General features: G+C 41.5%; 1 protein-coding gene across 2 annotated transcripts in view; it reads right to left on the reverse strand.

The window, feature by feature from the left end:
* spon1a (spondin 1a) overlaps positions 1-755 on the reverse strand; it is an 86,410-nt gene extending 85,655 nt beyond the window's left edge. Inside the window, exon 1 of one of the 2 annotated variants that reach the window (XM_030415302.1) lies at positions 53-755. In XM_030415302.1, the coding sequence (XP_030271162.1) occupies positions 53-284 (232 nt within the window). In that variant the 5' untranslated portion in view covers positions 285-755. The remainder of the gene's footprint in view (positions 1-52) is intronic. The other variant, XM_030415303.1, reaches the window with a different exon arrangement.
* Between the last annotated feature and the right edge of the window lie 15,341 nt (positions 756-16,096).

A 16,096-nucleotide genomic window follows, 5' to 3' on the forward strand; every position in this document is an offset into this window, starting at 1 on the left:
CGCAAGGTGCCAACAGGCGCAGTGTGCGTAAATCCCGCGGATAAACACCAACCTCTGTATGTGCTCCCCGGCTGATAGCTCTCCGGGTCCCCTTCAACGCGGAGGCGAAACTCGTTGTTGACCTCCTTTCGATTGCTCTGAGCCCGTAGTATCCGACTACAATACCCGTCTGACTTCCCGGCTCTCTCAGAGGGCTCCTCGGTGAACGCGAACATATTGCACGCCGCGGTGGAGACGAAGCAGAGCAGGAGCAGGACGCGAGCGTGTCGCCCGGCTACTGACATCGTGGAGGACTCCGACGGACAAGTTGATGCGTGGAGGGGGAGAAAAAAGAAGAAGAAGAAAAAGAAGAAGAAGATGGGGATCTTGTCAAGGGGACGGGGTGGGGTGTGGGGGATGAGAAACGCTCAACTCCCGCTTCACTTCCAAATGAGAGTCCAATTTGCCAAGTGCTGAAGTAGACTTCTGCTCTGCTCGGAGGGTAGATCCATCCTGGTGCGAATGGCACAGAGAGGGAGAAACACAGAGAGAGAGAGAGAGAGAGAGAGAGAGAGAGAGAGAGAGAGAGAGGAGGAGGAGGAGGACTGACCGGGATGTGCTGTGCGCTCTCTCTCTCTGGAGGAGGTCTGCACACTGCGTGCCGCTGCGCGAGCCGAGCGGCCGGACGGCAAAGCAGGGGTCCGAGGAAACGGCCGAATGAGGGGATGGGTGAGCGTTGTGTGGCTGTCTCCAGGGCCACGGTGTTTACCCACAGGCTAGTTGAGGAATAATCTGAACCAACAGACTGCGAACAAAGATAAACACTTCCACAATCGACTGCCAGGAGGAGGCGACACGTTTGACATACTTGGACTGAACTCTGCGTGTGTGTGTGCGTGCGTGTGTTGTCATCACTCAAGGGCCCTAAAGGAAGACAGGAACACACAGAGCGACACACAAAGGAGTAAAACAAAAAAGCGTGCCTAATGGTTGTCAAGGTGACTAATTGAACAATAAGGACTGAATTAATTGGCTGCTCGTTGACTCCCTCTTTCTATTTTTCCTGGTACACAAAAGTCAAACTGATGAAATCGCAGCATGGCTTGTGAGCTTCCACCTGACTCAACATGTCAGATAAGGCAGAATAATGAGGTGTATCAGGACCCCGCCATGTAGGGACCAGGAGGAGCTGCTGTGCTGTCATTACCAACATGAGCAGAAGTGAGATTTCACATCATTCTCAGGACACCAGTGGCCTCTCGCTGAATATTGATCAGTGGCGGTAACACCAGAAAACTAGCCTGGAGACACGTCGGTCCACGTCGTTCTCGCACTCTGCAGCCCACACTCACAGATCACTATTAAGTTTTTCTTGCAGGCGGTGAGGTATAGCCTTGCAGGCTCACTGCAGACACTTATAGTTTTGTAGATGATAGCACTTTCACTAACAAAGACCATGGCATCATTTAATGTAAAGGTTGTTTTGTTGAATTGATGGAAGGCTTGATAAGGGTAGGGAGAGAGGGGTCGAGGCAGTTGGAAGAGGGAGAGAGGGGTCGAGGCAAGTGGATGAGGGGGAGAGGGGTCAAGGTAGATGGACGACGGGGAGAGAGTTCGAGGTAGGTGGATGAAGGGGAGAGTGGTTGAGGTAGGTGGATGAAGGGGAGAGGGGTCGAAGTAATTGGACGAAGGAGAGAGGGGTCGAGGTAGGTTGATGAAGGGGAGAGTGGTCAAAGTAGTTGGATGAAGGGGAGAGGGGAGAGGTAGGTGGATGAAGGGGAGAGTGGTTCAGGTAGGTGGATGAAGGGGAGAGGGGTCAAGGTAGTTGGACGAGGGAGAGAGGGGTCGAGGTAGGTGGAGGAAGGGGAGAGTGGTCAAAGTAGTTGGACGAAGGAGAGAGGGGTCGAGGTAGGTGGATGAAGGGGAGAGGGGTTGAAGTAGTTGGACGAGGGAGAGAGGGGTCGAGGAAGTTTGACGAGGGGGAGAGGGGTCGAGGTAGGTTGACGAGGGGGAGAGGGGTCGAGGTAGTTGGACGAGGGAGAGAGGGGTCGAGGTAGGTGGATGAAGGGGAGAGGGGATGAGGGGTTGGGGGGGATTAGAACTTGAGACAGACGGGAGAAAAAATGGTTATGCCTGTATAGGTCTGCACAGGTGATTGGATTGGAAAGGCACAGGTGTTGCGTTACAGTGACCCAGGTGGTTTTGGTTAGATGGCTCAGGTGGCAAATTAGCCAGGAGAGAGGCATGGGGTAGTTCCTGACCTTTAGTGATAATACAAACTTCATTTGTGTCTGAAAGAGCAGTTACAGCAATGTCAGCAGAACAACTACTTAATAGATTTGTCATGAAATGTTGAAACAGTGTTCATGGTCCCCAGAGGACAGAGCCTGCTGACTTTGCCGATTCCTCCAGCACTCACCAGCAGATTAACCTTTGACATTTTTAAGTGGAGTATCTTGATAACTATTGGTTGCGTTGCAATGAAATTTGGTACAGACATCTATAGTGCCCAAACAAGTGGATCCTACTTACTTTGGGGATCCCCCAACTAATCCTATGGTAACATCATGATGGTCACATTTGTGTTTCTGGAGAAGTGTTGGATGGATTGTCAGAAAAGTTGGTCACACACTCATGTCCCTTTGAGGGTAAAATGTTATGACTTTGGTGATCCTCTGACTTCTCACTTAGCACCATCCCCAGGTCTATATTTCAATTCGTTCAATTCTTCATTCTATGAGAAAATACTTGCAAAATATCTGACATTCCCATCAGCCTCAGCTGCACATTGTGGTTTGTGCCAATTAGCATTAGAGCCGAACCAATATCAATGATTTTTGGCGCATGAGATACCAGAGATGGGGACTCGAGTGACTGTGACTTGGACTCGAGTCAACTCGAGTCGCTGTTTTGATGACTTGTGACTTGACTTGAAAAAAAAAAATAAAAGACTTGAGACTCGTCCTGCGATGAGCTGGCGACTCATCCAGGGTGAACCCTGGCCTACGCCCATAGAGTGAAACTGGATTTGGCCCCAGTAAGCCCCGCAACCCCTTAGGGGGGAAAAAGCGGCAACATCCCGCAACCCTCACGGATAAGCGGAAAAGAAAACGGAACGGAACGGACTTGAGACTCGACTCGGACTTGGAAGTTAATGACTCGGGACTTGACTTGACTTGAGACACAATGACTTGAATTACTTGAGTGTTATTCAGTTCATGATTTCAGTTTGAATATAAATTAATACATTAAGTAAAAAAAATATAAATATCAATTACTCGGTAGGAGCGCAGGCTGAGAATGGCGTTGTCATGATTGGATCACTACCCTGTCAATCAATCATGCCCTCTCTATGTACCTTATGTGTTTATTTGAGAAACCCACCCTCTTATATCAGAGCCATTCTGCCCAGTAAGTACTTGTCAATTAGCTAATATTATCCTGTTAGCCTAGTCGGTAGTTAGCTAACTTTAGCTTGATATGATACGGAGGTGGGGGTAGGAAGGGTCGGTTTGGTGGAACTTCTTGTTTTTAATTTGCCAACATTAACCCCAGACAACGTGAGCGAACCTTCCGACCGGTTCATCACAAGACTGGCTGTACGTTTTACGAATGAGCAACACAGGGTTAAATGAGCTAAATAACATACAAGCCCGCCAACACCGAATCATTACCCAGTGTTTTCCCTGCCTCTTAAGCAACGGCGGGCCGCCTGCGTGATTTTGGCCGCTACCTCTGTGTGTGTGTGTGTGTGTGTCTGTGTGTGTGTGTGTGTGTGTGTGTGTATGTAGGTGTGTGTGTGTGTGTGTGTGTGTGTGTGTGTGTGTGTGCATGCGCACGCAGGGGCCATCCCTGCAAAGTAAATATTGCAGCAATGATAGTAGTAGTAGTAGTAGTAACTAAGGTTGTGAAGTTGAATGAATACTGTTTGAGATAGACTAAATGAAGCAATTGTCTTAAAATTGAGTAATTACTACAAGCTAAAACACTAGTAAATAAAGTAGATGCTGCTTAAAAACAGATCATGACACAAATATGGTTTTAAAACGTAGCAAAGTAAGTAAATATAATTTAAAATGGAATACATATGTTGAAACAGTACATGTAATAAATAGGATTTTAAAATGAAGTAACCCCTTGTTAAAAAACAGCATATGAAGTTGATTTGGGTTAACAGCTGAGTAAATGTAAATTTCTGTTTTGTTTGATTCCATTTTGTATTTTACTGAATATCAGTAATTACAATGCAAACCCAAAGTATTGTCATTTTTTAAACAGGTTGGACACATTGGCCATTGATTTTTACTGACAGTTACTTATATCTTGTCTTTTCACTTTATTAAGATCAGATTCTGAGGGTTAAATTGCAATAATAAGGTGACTTGACTTGGACTTGACTTGACCTAGTACAGGACTTGACTTGACTCGACTTGATATAACCTGTGACTTGACTTGACTTGACTTGCCCAAGAAAAAATGACTTGGGACTCACTTGAGACTTGAAGGTTAAGACTTGAGACTTACTTGAGACTTGCACATATGTGACTTGGTCCCATCTCTGTGAGATACCGATGAGATGTTTTACAGTTTCACAAACAATCCTCTATTGTCTAAAATGCTAAAATAGCATCAGAGCGCTGAAACCGTAAACATCACTGGGAATTTTTTAATCATTGATTGCATATTGCAATGGCATAATCACTATGAACAAACCATTTTCACACAAGGACACATCAGACAGCATACATATCCTGACACAGTTTATCTGTCATAGGCTGGTATCTGCAGATAATATCACCCAACCAATGTGTCGGTCCATCGGTCGGGCTCCAGTTAGCATCAGGCGGTTTTAACCACCAAGTCAGATAACAGTACAATATATACATTTTTAATCTTTTTAATTTTTTTCAAATATAATACGTATAGACCATACTCTATGCCCTAATACTGTCTATTTCTTGTGTAGAATTACTGACAGGGTAAGGCTACAGGGGAGCAGTGGTGAATGGCGCTTGATGTGGGGTATAAACAGTAGTTTAGTAGTATAGTGTTGTTTTATTTGATTTATTATTGAAATGCAGAAAAAAAGGCAATTTATTTGAATACTGAGGTCTGACCGTTTGACAGACAACGCCTCTATCTAATGTCCTTCAACTTGTTTGGGGAGTGTTTTTAAGAAAAATACTGGTACGTTATGAAACTTCAGTTCACTCTTTGCAAAGCCACTAAAATGAAACAAAAAAAAAAAAACTTGTGCAAACATTTCTAGGGTGGAATCTGAGTGATGTTTCTTAATACTCTGATAAGATGCGAGCTCAAGCTGTCTGCTTTGTATTTTTTCTCTGCTTTTCTGTTTCTCCCACCTTGCTTTTTCACTCTTTCAGTAACATGTGTGAAAACACACCCTTGCCTCCTCAACTTCAGACATTTGTGAAAATCAGAATCAGTAACTCCAATGTCATTAGAGTTCAGCTACTGCTCAGGATCGTGACCAAGTGGTCTCAGTGAAGGATAGTGTCTTTTATATCCAGGCATGATGTCATTTGATAATGACAGATGGTTTCAAAAGCTGTGCTTCACCTGAGCTCAACCACAGCCTGCACGTTTAAACCTTGATGACTGAAATAAGCTCTTTTGTCGACAACATAGCAGACAACAACACATTGTTTGGATCAAACCCCTGCAGCAAAACTACCTTACAGAAGACTATAATAACTCATTACGTACTAATAACTTTTTAATCTCTGCTGTGCTTTGCTTTATTTTTTTATCATCCGTGTCTCATTAACAGGCTCAAAAATAAAATGTTCTCTCCCGATCGCTTATTGCCTCTCTCTCTTGTTATCTTCCCCACCCTCTTTTCTGCCTCTTTAGCTAACATTTCCTTTTTTTCTTCAAAAGCATATTGGTTTGGACTGTGGTCCATCCAACAGGAGTTCTGCAGTTGCTGAAATCAAAAAAAAACATGACACGTAACACAACGACAACACAACACTGGGCGTGAAGCGATGAAAGTATTGACGTAATCCCTCTTGTTTCTTTGCCTCTCAGTCGTGCTCAGGAGACAGACAACATTTTTATCCTTTGTGACATTCTTATGCAACACCCCCAGAGTTTATTCCGGGCTTCAAAGGGGTCAGCAGGCATGTAATGAGAATGTAACAACTTCTGATGGGCATTGACAAATGGAGAGTGGCTATGCTCTGTGCATCTACCGCTGGGTTGATGGATGGATGATGGAGAAGGAGAGGAAAAAGAGTCTGAATCGCAGAAGGCTGCACCAGCAGGTGCCATGAAAGCATTTTGTCTCACAGCCCTGCTGAGCCAAATCGCTTCACCACTTCCAAGTTTTTCCTCACCATTTTACAAAATATACTGCACATTGAACAATCTCCACAAGATCCTCACTTTGCTTTTTTACCAATGGAGGTAAGGAAGCTGCCGACAAACGTCGACTTGTGTAACACAGAAAACAGAAACAGTTTGCATTTGTGTGAGGGATGGTCACTCTCCGGAGAACAGCTTAGAGGAGACCTATCACTTTTTTGTTCCCTTCTTTCAGTGTTTTATATGTTCTTGTGCATGTAAAAGATCTTGAAAGTTAAAAAGGTCAAAGTTCACACCAACAGACGCTCCTCTCTTCTGAATCAGAATCAGAATCAGAATACTTTATTAATCCCGGGGGGGAAATTGTTTTTGTTTCAGATGCTCTGTGCAAAGTAGAAATAGATATACAGCATGAATGGAAACAAGAGATAAAGATAAAGATATAAATAAAACACTACAATATACAATAGAATAAAATAAAATAAAACATTAGAGTAGACAATAAAATAAATAATAAAATAATAAGTAGACAATCTGGAAATATATACAATATACAGTGAAATGGTTGTAGCGTTATAAATGAAATGAGAATGAGTAATTATAAGTTTGTTTTGTTTTGTTTATCAATTTAATTCAATTCAAACTTTATTAGGGACACATCTCATGAGAGGTCCATAGCACCAACAAACACAACATATAAATAAGCAGCGGTGTCATTAGTCCTGCCTTTTACTCTGTGACTTTGTGACATCACACTACGTCACCATGTCACTCATTCATATAATTATAGGTTGACACATAAAAATTGTTTCAACACAGCCGCTCTGTTGTTGTTTGTGGTGCTGGCTCAGGGGTGTTTGAGTTTACTAATCTACTAAATTCATTCTCACCAATTCTTTAGCCTATAAAAATAAATTGGGGAGCCTTCAGTTGCTGCTTTTCACATTACAACGACAGTTTTTCCTTACTCTGCAGAGACGAGAATGTCTCCATGTTTTATTGCTTCATAATGTCGGAAAAGTTGCCTCGAGCAGAGGAACCCATTTTGAATTCCCAAACCAGTCAATAAAATGAGTGGCGAGCTTGAATGAGTAATGAGATGTCATGCCCTCAACAACTATTCTTGAGCTGCCCTTGAGTTGGACACTTAACCCCCGACAGCTCTAGAGGAGCTACTCACAGGCAACAGTAGGAAACCGAGTGTACTGCATCAATACCCAGGTATGCGTGTGTGCAACTGGGGATGTCTGAGACAGAAATGCCTCCACTTTTAGCTGACCTTTTCCTTTGCTGTAACTTAAGTTATTTTTATACATTTTTATATAAGAACTGATTTATATTCCATTGGGTGAGAGATAAGTAACTACGATATGTTAGAAGTTTGGAGCTGAAAAGAGAGAATTCTGTACAAAGTGATAAAAAATATATATATTTCTTGCTTCTTGTGGAGACTTCCCTTGTGAGGATACAGTCATGTCTTGCGCTTTTTAAAAACAGAAGTCTCTCATTGCTGACACCAGTTTGACCGAACACATGTGGTCTGTGGATGTGTTGGTATCAGCACATGGGGTTGTTGCCGCTGGTCTAGGCACCTACTGTGTGTTTTCCTCTGTAGCGATGCCATGGTCTGCTGCTCGCCTCTGAAGTGGTCTTATCTTTTGCCACATCTAAGGGATGAAATCATGGGGACACTTTCCAACTGGAGTCCTGCAAAAACAGACACAAATGCTGATTTTAATCCACACCAGCTACCTCTTTTTAAAGAGCTTGTGCTTTCTTTCAGTCATCATTCAAAATAAGAACTTTTAATTATCTAATTTGCTTATTAACACAAACTACGCTTCAAGCTTAACATTATGCAAAATAGGCTTATTTTCTTTCTTGCTGAGAGTTGGTTTAAAGATTGAGCCGCTCTGATGTCTGTCCAACAATTATAAGACTACAGTAAGCAGCTGGTTAGCTTACTTTACCAGTAAGGCAAAGGCAAAAAGCTAAGCTGGCTCTGTGCACAGGTAACAAAATCAACCATCCAGCACCATATCTCATTTGTTTAATACATGCCAAAAACTGTAGTTGTACTGGCAGTTAGCCATCTTGGGAGGGTTATATGTCAGGTTATTTGTTGGCTCTTACCAGACAGGCAACCAGTGGAAACTCTCTTTAAAAGTTATTGTGCCTGGTCGAGAAATAGTCCCATACAGCAAACTGTCATATTTACATTTTGTTTTTCATAAAGAATTTATAAGACACAGCATGCTCAACTCATTATAGGACCTTAAAGGTCATATTTATGTCATATGCCATATAAAAGATGAAGAGTAGAATAAAAGTGGCACTTTTCCTTAAAAACACCATGATTTTGAACACTAAAGCTCTGTTTGTATCACATGGTATCTTTTTTTTCGTCAGCAATCAACACACTTGGTAGTTGCCAGTTAGTGGATAAAAACTTGGGTAAGTGCCCAGCATACTTTACTGCCTTAATATTAGCTAGTTAGCTTCAGCAACGTAAAGGTTAGTTGGCATTAGCAAAGTTTACGTTAGCTGGCATTCGCAGCTTTAATGTTTGCCGGCCAGTGTTAGCAATGTTAGCCTAGGCTAGCAACAGCTGCAAGCCTCAGCACCAAAGCAACGATGACAAAGGCAAATCGTTTTAGACAGCATCGGCTACTGTGAACAAGCTCACCTGAGTCAGCACAAGTAGGACAATGAAATTAGGAAATCCCCCTTAAACTGTCATTTTTGATTATTCAACTCAAACAACTGCAGATTAATTATACATCATGCACAAATGACTCAGCTGCCAATGTAAGTGTGTTTCCCAAAATGCTGAACTATACCGTGAGCATTTGAGTGTGATGTTTGCCCATGAAACCTGTTTGTGAATACATGTGTAACTGCATCAATAAGTGCACGTAATATACTGCATGGGTGTGTGTCAGCAGGAGTATATGATATACTTTAAATCTTTGTGAGCAAAATCTAATCATTATCCACTCCTTTTCTCCACACACCCCTGAATTTCTCCACTCGACTGCACAAGCCTTTGAAAAAATCCCCAGTGCTTTGTTGTTTTCTAGAAGAAATAGAGGTCAAGAGGGAAAATCAAATTAGGCTCTCATTTGATCGTGGTGGAGCAGGAGAGCCTGCTCATTAAACAGCCGAGCCCCCCGCCGATGAGTCATTAAGGCCATATTTACCATGCTATAGCGCTGTATGCAGAGAACCTGAGAGGATCTACCAAGTTGCTTCCACTGAATTTGAAGAAGAAAGAAAAGTGGTTAGAGGATACAGATGGAAAGAAGGAAGGAAACTTATTCCTCTCTCCTCTATAGTCACAAAGTCATTTTCCTACTCGAAACAATGAGTATTTATCCACGGCATTTCAGACCTGCAATCAGCAGACATGTATGTAATGTATAACAATGACTGACATGTTCTGAACTTCAGTGCATTAATGATCCTTGATGTATATGCATAACAGGCTCTGATGTCACACAGCACAGCTCAGCAATCTTGGTCTGCAGACAGAGTTAATGTCTTTATTTCCACCCTGGCTTCACGCATCCAGGCCCACATCTACTGCTTTGGAGGTAATGCATTTTGATGCCCGTCTAAAAGCCTGAGTGAAACATGTGCTGCTGGGAGGCCAGCAATCGTACGGGGGCTATCACAAATAATTACAGTCAGCCAGAGGGTGACGGGGATCGCCAGGTGCTGGGGCCTGCAGAGACATTACTTATTGAATCCTGTCTTTAGCTCTAAGGAGACCTGGGCCATATCTAAATGGCTTTCAGGAAATCACACACCCTGTCAGGAACCATTATGTTTCTGTCTCAGAAACAGACTGTCTCAGCCGAAGTTTGCCACTAGTCTACGGGAGGCATAATACAGTTTACAGTTAGCTGTTTATGACAGGCTCACTGAGACATCGTCATGAATGGGTTTGCACAATAGTACATAAAATATGCACATTACAAATATTAAACAGTCTAATAACTTCGGGTTATGACAAGTACCCATCCATAAGTTTAAGATTATGCTTCTATTCACAAGACGAGCAAAGAAATACATTCACAATAACATAATTGGGGCATGTTACAGAAGCCAGACATGGCACTCATACCTGATGTAAGCTACTATTATAAGCCTTCTCACTACATGTCAAAATAGGGTCAAATAAAACAACATTAGAAGGGATCCGTACACACACTGAAGCCCACAATTCAACCACAGGGTGACAAGTAGGGGCTCGTCAGGGATCCAGTATTGATCCTAAAATAGCGTAAAATTAATTTGGTTTGTACGGGTAATTTGGCCGGTTTAGGTTGGTGTGTGTTTCCTGCTATTGTAGACAATGGTCTTTGGTTTGACTTGGAGGAGTGTACACTAGTTGTTTTTGGACATAGCTATCTGTGCTGTGGTTAATCACCAACTGTTTTGGGAGAGGAAGTGTCAGGTAGTTAGTGCTGGTTGCTTCCTGTAAGAAGTTTGTAGGAGATTTAGCAGAGGTATTTGGTACCTCTCTGTTTGTTTTTGAGCTTGGTTGGACTTGACTTGGGTTTTGTGGCGGCCCCTATCTTGGGTAGTTTGGTGTCTGTTTGAGCAGAAGTTCCTTCTCCCCTGTTAGGCTCAGCAGCGGGTTCCTCCAGGGGACTCGTGGTGACTACTTTAAGTGGCAGCGAAGGTGGGTGAGCTTTTAGCTCGGGAGCATCTCCGTGGTTGTGAGGGTGTTGCCAGTTTTATGGTTGCTTTCTTCACACTCTTCTGCACTCGCTCATGCATAATAACCACCCACCATTAACTGCATGAAGACTAGGGATGAGTTAGTTAGCTAGCTTTATGGTTGTAGTTAACATCAGGATAGGGGTGAGGCTCCTGTTCAGCTGTCACCATAGGTTAGGGTTTTCTGTGTCCCAGTCAAGGTTGATCATTTGGTTGATTACTATTTGGTTTTGAGGATGGCTTCCCTTGTGGAGAGTTTTATCCAGGATCCTTCAGAGTCTTTGCTGGAGCAGTGCACTAAGGAGCAGCTTCTTAGGATTGCAGAGCACTATGGAATTGACATTCCAGATAAGAAATGAAAGGAGACATGTTTGATGCACGTACAAAGTGGCATTAAAAGTTTAGTTATATCAGTTTATCTTCGATTTAAAGGATACCTATTATGAATTATTATTTGTTTGTTTCCTTCAGTGTTTTACATATGAACTTGTGCATGAAAAAATACTGCACCAACGGAAGCAAGAGTCGCATTGTTAATTCCGTGACTTCATGACATCACGCTATGTCACCATATCACACTTGAATAATTATTTTCTAGCGATTGATTTAGCACAGCTGCTCTGTTGTTTTCAACAGTGGTTGGTCAGGCATGCGTGAGCTGACCAATCAGAGGAGACTTGCTATTCAGGAGCGGGGTTCTACTTAAAGAGACAAGAACTAAACATAGCATTTCGAACAGAGTGGGAAAACTGCTGGAGTAATGGACAGAATAAAGAAAACTGATGTGTTTTTAAGCACTTAAGCATGTAAATTTATTCTAGGAGTAACTCAAAATAAAATTATAAACCTGAAAATTAGCACAATATGTCTCCTTTAGTCAAGAGATGAATATTTTATAGTAGAGGCAGCTGTTTGGCTACCCTTGAAACAAAAACCTTTGTGAAATGCTTCCATTTTTATACACTGAATTTTTGGATCTGGGACTTTTAATACTAACTATGCATTTAGTTGAGATTGCTCAAGGGCACCCTTCCTTAACATATTCATAATACTAGATGATGACATGCTAATACAAACCATGTGAGGTCATGCTTGTGACAGAAGACATTTAGTTTATATCGCTTGAAGGACTATGGGACACAGTGTCTGTATAAGGTTGAAGGCCAAGACATCCAACTGTGTGGTCTGGTTTAAATGTCACATTAACATCTATGCTGCCTGGGCCATAAGTGCTGTGACATTCTGCAGTGCCGGTCTCTGTTTCAGGCTCTCATCAGAACATCACTCAAAATCTCGATCCTATTGCACATTAATTCTGTCACTGGATCACATCGAAAGTTTTCTCTTTAACTAAAGGTACTATTTGTACTATCATGAGTTCAGGGAACTGATATATTCAACTTGTTTATGATGCTTACTATATTGTTACCAGCATTTTCAAAGAGGCTTTGACCTTTTCTCGATCGCAGCCCTTTACTTGCCACTGACCTTTAGCTAGGACGCGTTAGCTGAAGACACTCTTGTGTTTTCTCTTCTCGAATGTCATGCCCAGAAGCACTTTAGGTCCTGTATCTCTCATCTAAACACATTCCAATGTATTCCCTCTCAAAGTCATATCACAAAACCAAGTAATTTAAAAGTCCACAAAAAGGCCTGGTAGAATGAGCTTACGAAAGATTGAGCACATATGACTTGGTAATATAAACTACATAAATCAATACATTTGAAAGGTCCATCATCTTGAAAAAGCTGGGGTACCTCTCTCTAGTGAAACTAATGTTAAGTGTATATTCAGTGGGACTAGACTCAGTCTAGCAGAAATACATGTTGTATCTTCTGAATGTGCAGCATCAAGTTCACACACATCCTTTATAATGCATCTGGTAAAATTACATGAACCAAGGTCAATGGATATTAATATGTTTCCAGTGATGTTTTTTGTCTGTTCTTAAAACTGCTAATAATAATAATAATACATTTTATTTGTTTGATGTTGCCTTTCAAGCTACCCAAGGTCACCTTACATAGGATAAAAGCATAAAATAACAGCATCACAGTCCAGAGTTCATACACAACATGAGCAAAACAAAAGCAAAATATCACAAAAATGATATGATTTTAGTCATTCAAAAGATCTTACTTATAATGATACTTAACATTAAGCATGCAGTTACAGAATAACTGGGGGGTAACGAGCCTTTCAGCCCCATACACGACTTCCCCATTACAGAAGATCAGGGGCTCAAAAGCAATTCCTCTCCACTTGGAATATAATCGTACTCATTTTTAACTTTCGAACTTTGATGATTTTTAAATCCACAAGGAGTGGACACTATACAATGCACATGTTTTACAAATCCAACACAATGACCCTTCATGAACATTATATTTGTGAAGCTTATCATTAGATAATGATTTAACTTTTGTAAAAGCACACTTACATATCGGTGCTGATAGGATGGCGAAAAATAATGAATAATACAGCCCGACAACAGAAAAAAAATTCATCTAGAGCCAAATTCTGTCTGACATTTATAAGCTTAAAAAGCGGTGTTTATTGCAGTGCTATCGAATTGGACGAATTGGACTTCTTCATCCAGGGGTCCTTTACATGGCCTTCATACACATCGTTGAGAAAGTGGTACATCTAGTGCTAACTACAACATGCTTCAGCAGAGAATCTAAAACTCCTTATGGACATTTCACAGCTCAAATTCAATAGAAGAAACATGTACACCGCACTCTGCACTGAAGTATGTTGGGAACGCATACTTTTTTCGTTTTGAATTGAGAATGAGTTAAGAAATTATTTATGAGGATGAAGTTTTAGTTGAGTTATTTGTTTGATTACATTTATTTCACTGGATAAACTGGCTAATAATATCAGTATCCTACAGGCACTAATACCTTGTGTTTTCATTGTAAACAGACCTGATACTGCATGTAAGACTGCAATATCTTGGGTCGGGGTGGGGGACTTGACTTGCCTTAAAGCAACATTATGTAAGAATTGGCATTCTGTAGAATTTTGTACCCCACATAGGTTCTGAGTGCATCACCACTTTTGTTAATACAAATGCCAGTTTGTAACAACTTTTCAGATGTAATGTAGGTGCTAACTGCAAACAAAACTCATTACGTCACAATGTTATGTGTTGAAAAAGTAAACATGTATTTAACGCTGTGATCCCACCATCTCACTGAAGTCACATAGAGCAGAAACGACAGACATGATGTTCAGTTTGACTTGACTTTACTTGACTTGACCAAGAACAAATGAGTTAGGGATCTCTTTGAGACTTAGACTAAATGACTTGAGTCACATGTCTGGTCGATTGTCTGAATCACACACATCAGAAGTTTATGGAGATACTTTAGTTACCCAGAAGTCACAGGAGTACTTGCCCTGAATAACACTGAGAATAACAGGAGGCGCCTCCAGTGCACTTTTCTACCAGCACATTAATCATGCCCAACAATGTCCACAAATAAAATGGTTTGTTTAATTTAATGGTTCGTCTGTCAAATGATTCATCTTTATCATTTTCTCTCCATGAAAAACTCTCACATGGTGACTCACAGTTTGCTTTCATCTAGTGCAGAACAAAATTTAAAAAACGCCAACAAAATGAGTTCAAATTATGTGGTTGTGAATATGATGTCGATATTGTCATATATAGAGAATGCTTTGATAATTACTGCAATTACAAACCAGCCTCCTACCTTCTCTGCACATCTTAAATGGAATCCAAAAATATCTGAGACAGAGTTCATCTCTTATCTGTCACTGAGGACGGCATCTTTTCTCAACAACAGTTTGAGGAGCTCAGCTGAAGCCAGAGAGCTTATAAAATACAGAAACTGCTGTGTGTGTGTGGCATGTTGTATTCTCAAGCAAGAACCATCTTCTTTCATTACTGCAGAAACAGCCTCATGAAGTGTTCTCTCATTACCAAGTCAAAGCATGTTGTGATTGTGTAGATGGAAATAACTGCTGTATTGATTCGTTCACCTGAGAAGTATTAATATCGCTGGAATTGTAAATGTCTCTGTATTCTATCACATTCCTGTATATAGTGCACACACCTACACGTTGAGCATGTAAGTGCATCAACAGCAGGTAGGTTATTTTTCTTTTAAAAGGGTTTCTCATTTCCGAATCAACGTTAAACCCATAAAGGCCTCAACTTGGAGGCTCCAGAGCAAGCAATCCTGCACATCAGTCACATAGATTATATTCATGCCACAGACATATCAAGGTTTGGCACCTTATGTTTTCGTAGAAATGCAGCATTTTGTGTCATCTTCATTTGAAGAGGGTAGCTGTTAAAGGTCTCCAGGAATTGAGCATTTAACAGAGGATGGAGAGCATGAAAGCGGGGCTAAAAGGCAAATAATTGCACGTATCGCGGTGAAGTGCCTTTGAAAAATGGCTGCTTATGACAAGGAAGTTTCCTCTGGGGCCTAGAAAATTTGCATTAATCACACATAGATCATATCCAGTACGTGCTCATCCCATTACATTCGATGCACAGAGTAGTAGAGAGGAGAAGGTGTGAGAGGGAACGAGAAAGAGGTGAAAAGATATTCAAGTTTGAGAGGATTGATAGAAAATAAGGAGCTTTTTAATTACCGAAATTGCATCAACAGTGAAGCTATAGATAAATCATTGGCTACCAAAAGAAACCAGCACATCACTATACACTCCAATCAAGTAAAAGCATCAGCTTGTGGATGGTGTTTTCTTGGTAAATTTGTAAGTTATTTGTATGTAATTTGGAGCTAGAAGCCAGTGTGCTTCCTCAGAATTGCTTGTCAGACGGTCGAATTGTCCTCCCTTCCACACTTCATAGACATCAGATAAGGAGCTGTGTAAAAACTGACAACTCGACATTCACACCCACTTCACGCCCCGATTGGACAGCTCTGCAGAGGTCAAGAAGGCGCCAAGGTCCGAACTTCTCTTTCAGCTCTTTCTTTTTCCTTTCTTGACACAACCATTCTGTCACTCTTCTTTTGAACAACTGAGTGGAACAATATGAATGCCCTTGGGGAGAGACTGACT

This window comes from Sparus aurata, chromosome 4 (assembly GCF_900880675.1).
Source record: "Sparus aurata chromosome 4, fSpaAur1.1, whole genome shotgun sequence".
Classification (NCBI taxonomy): domain Eukaryota; kingdom Metazoa; phylum Chordata; class Actinopteri; order Spariformes; family Sparidae; genus Sparus; species Sparus aurata.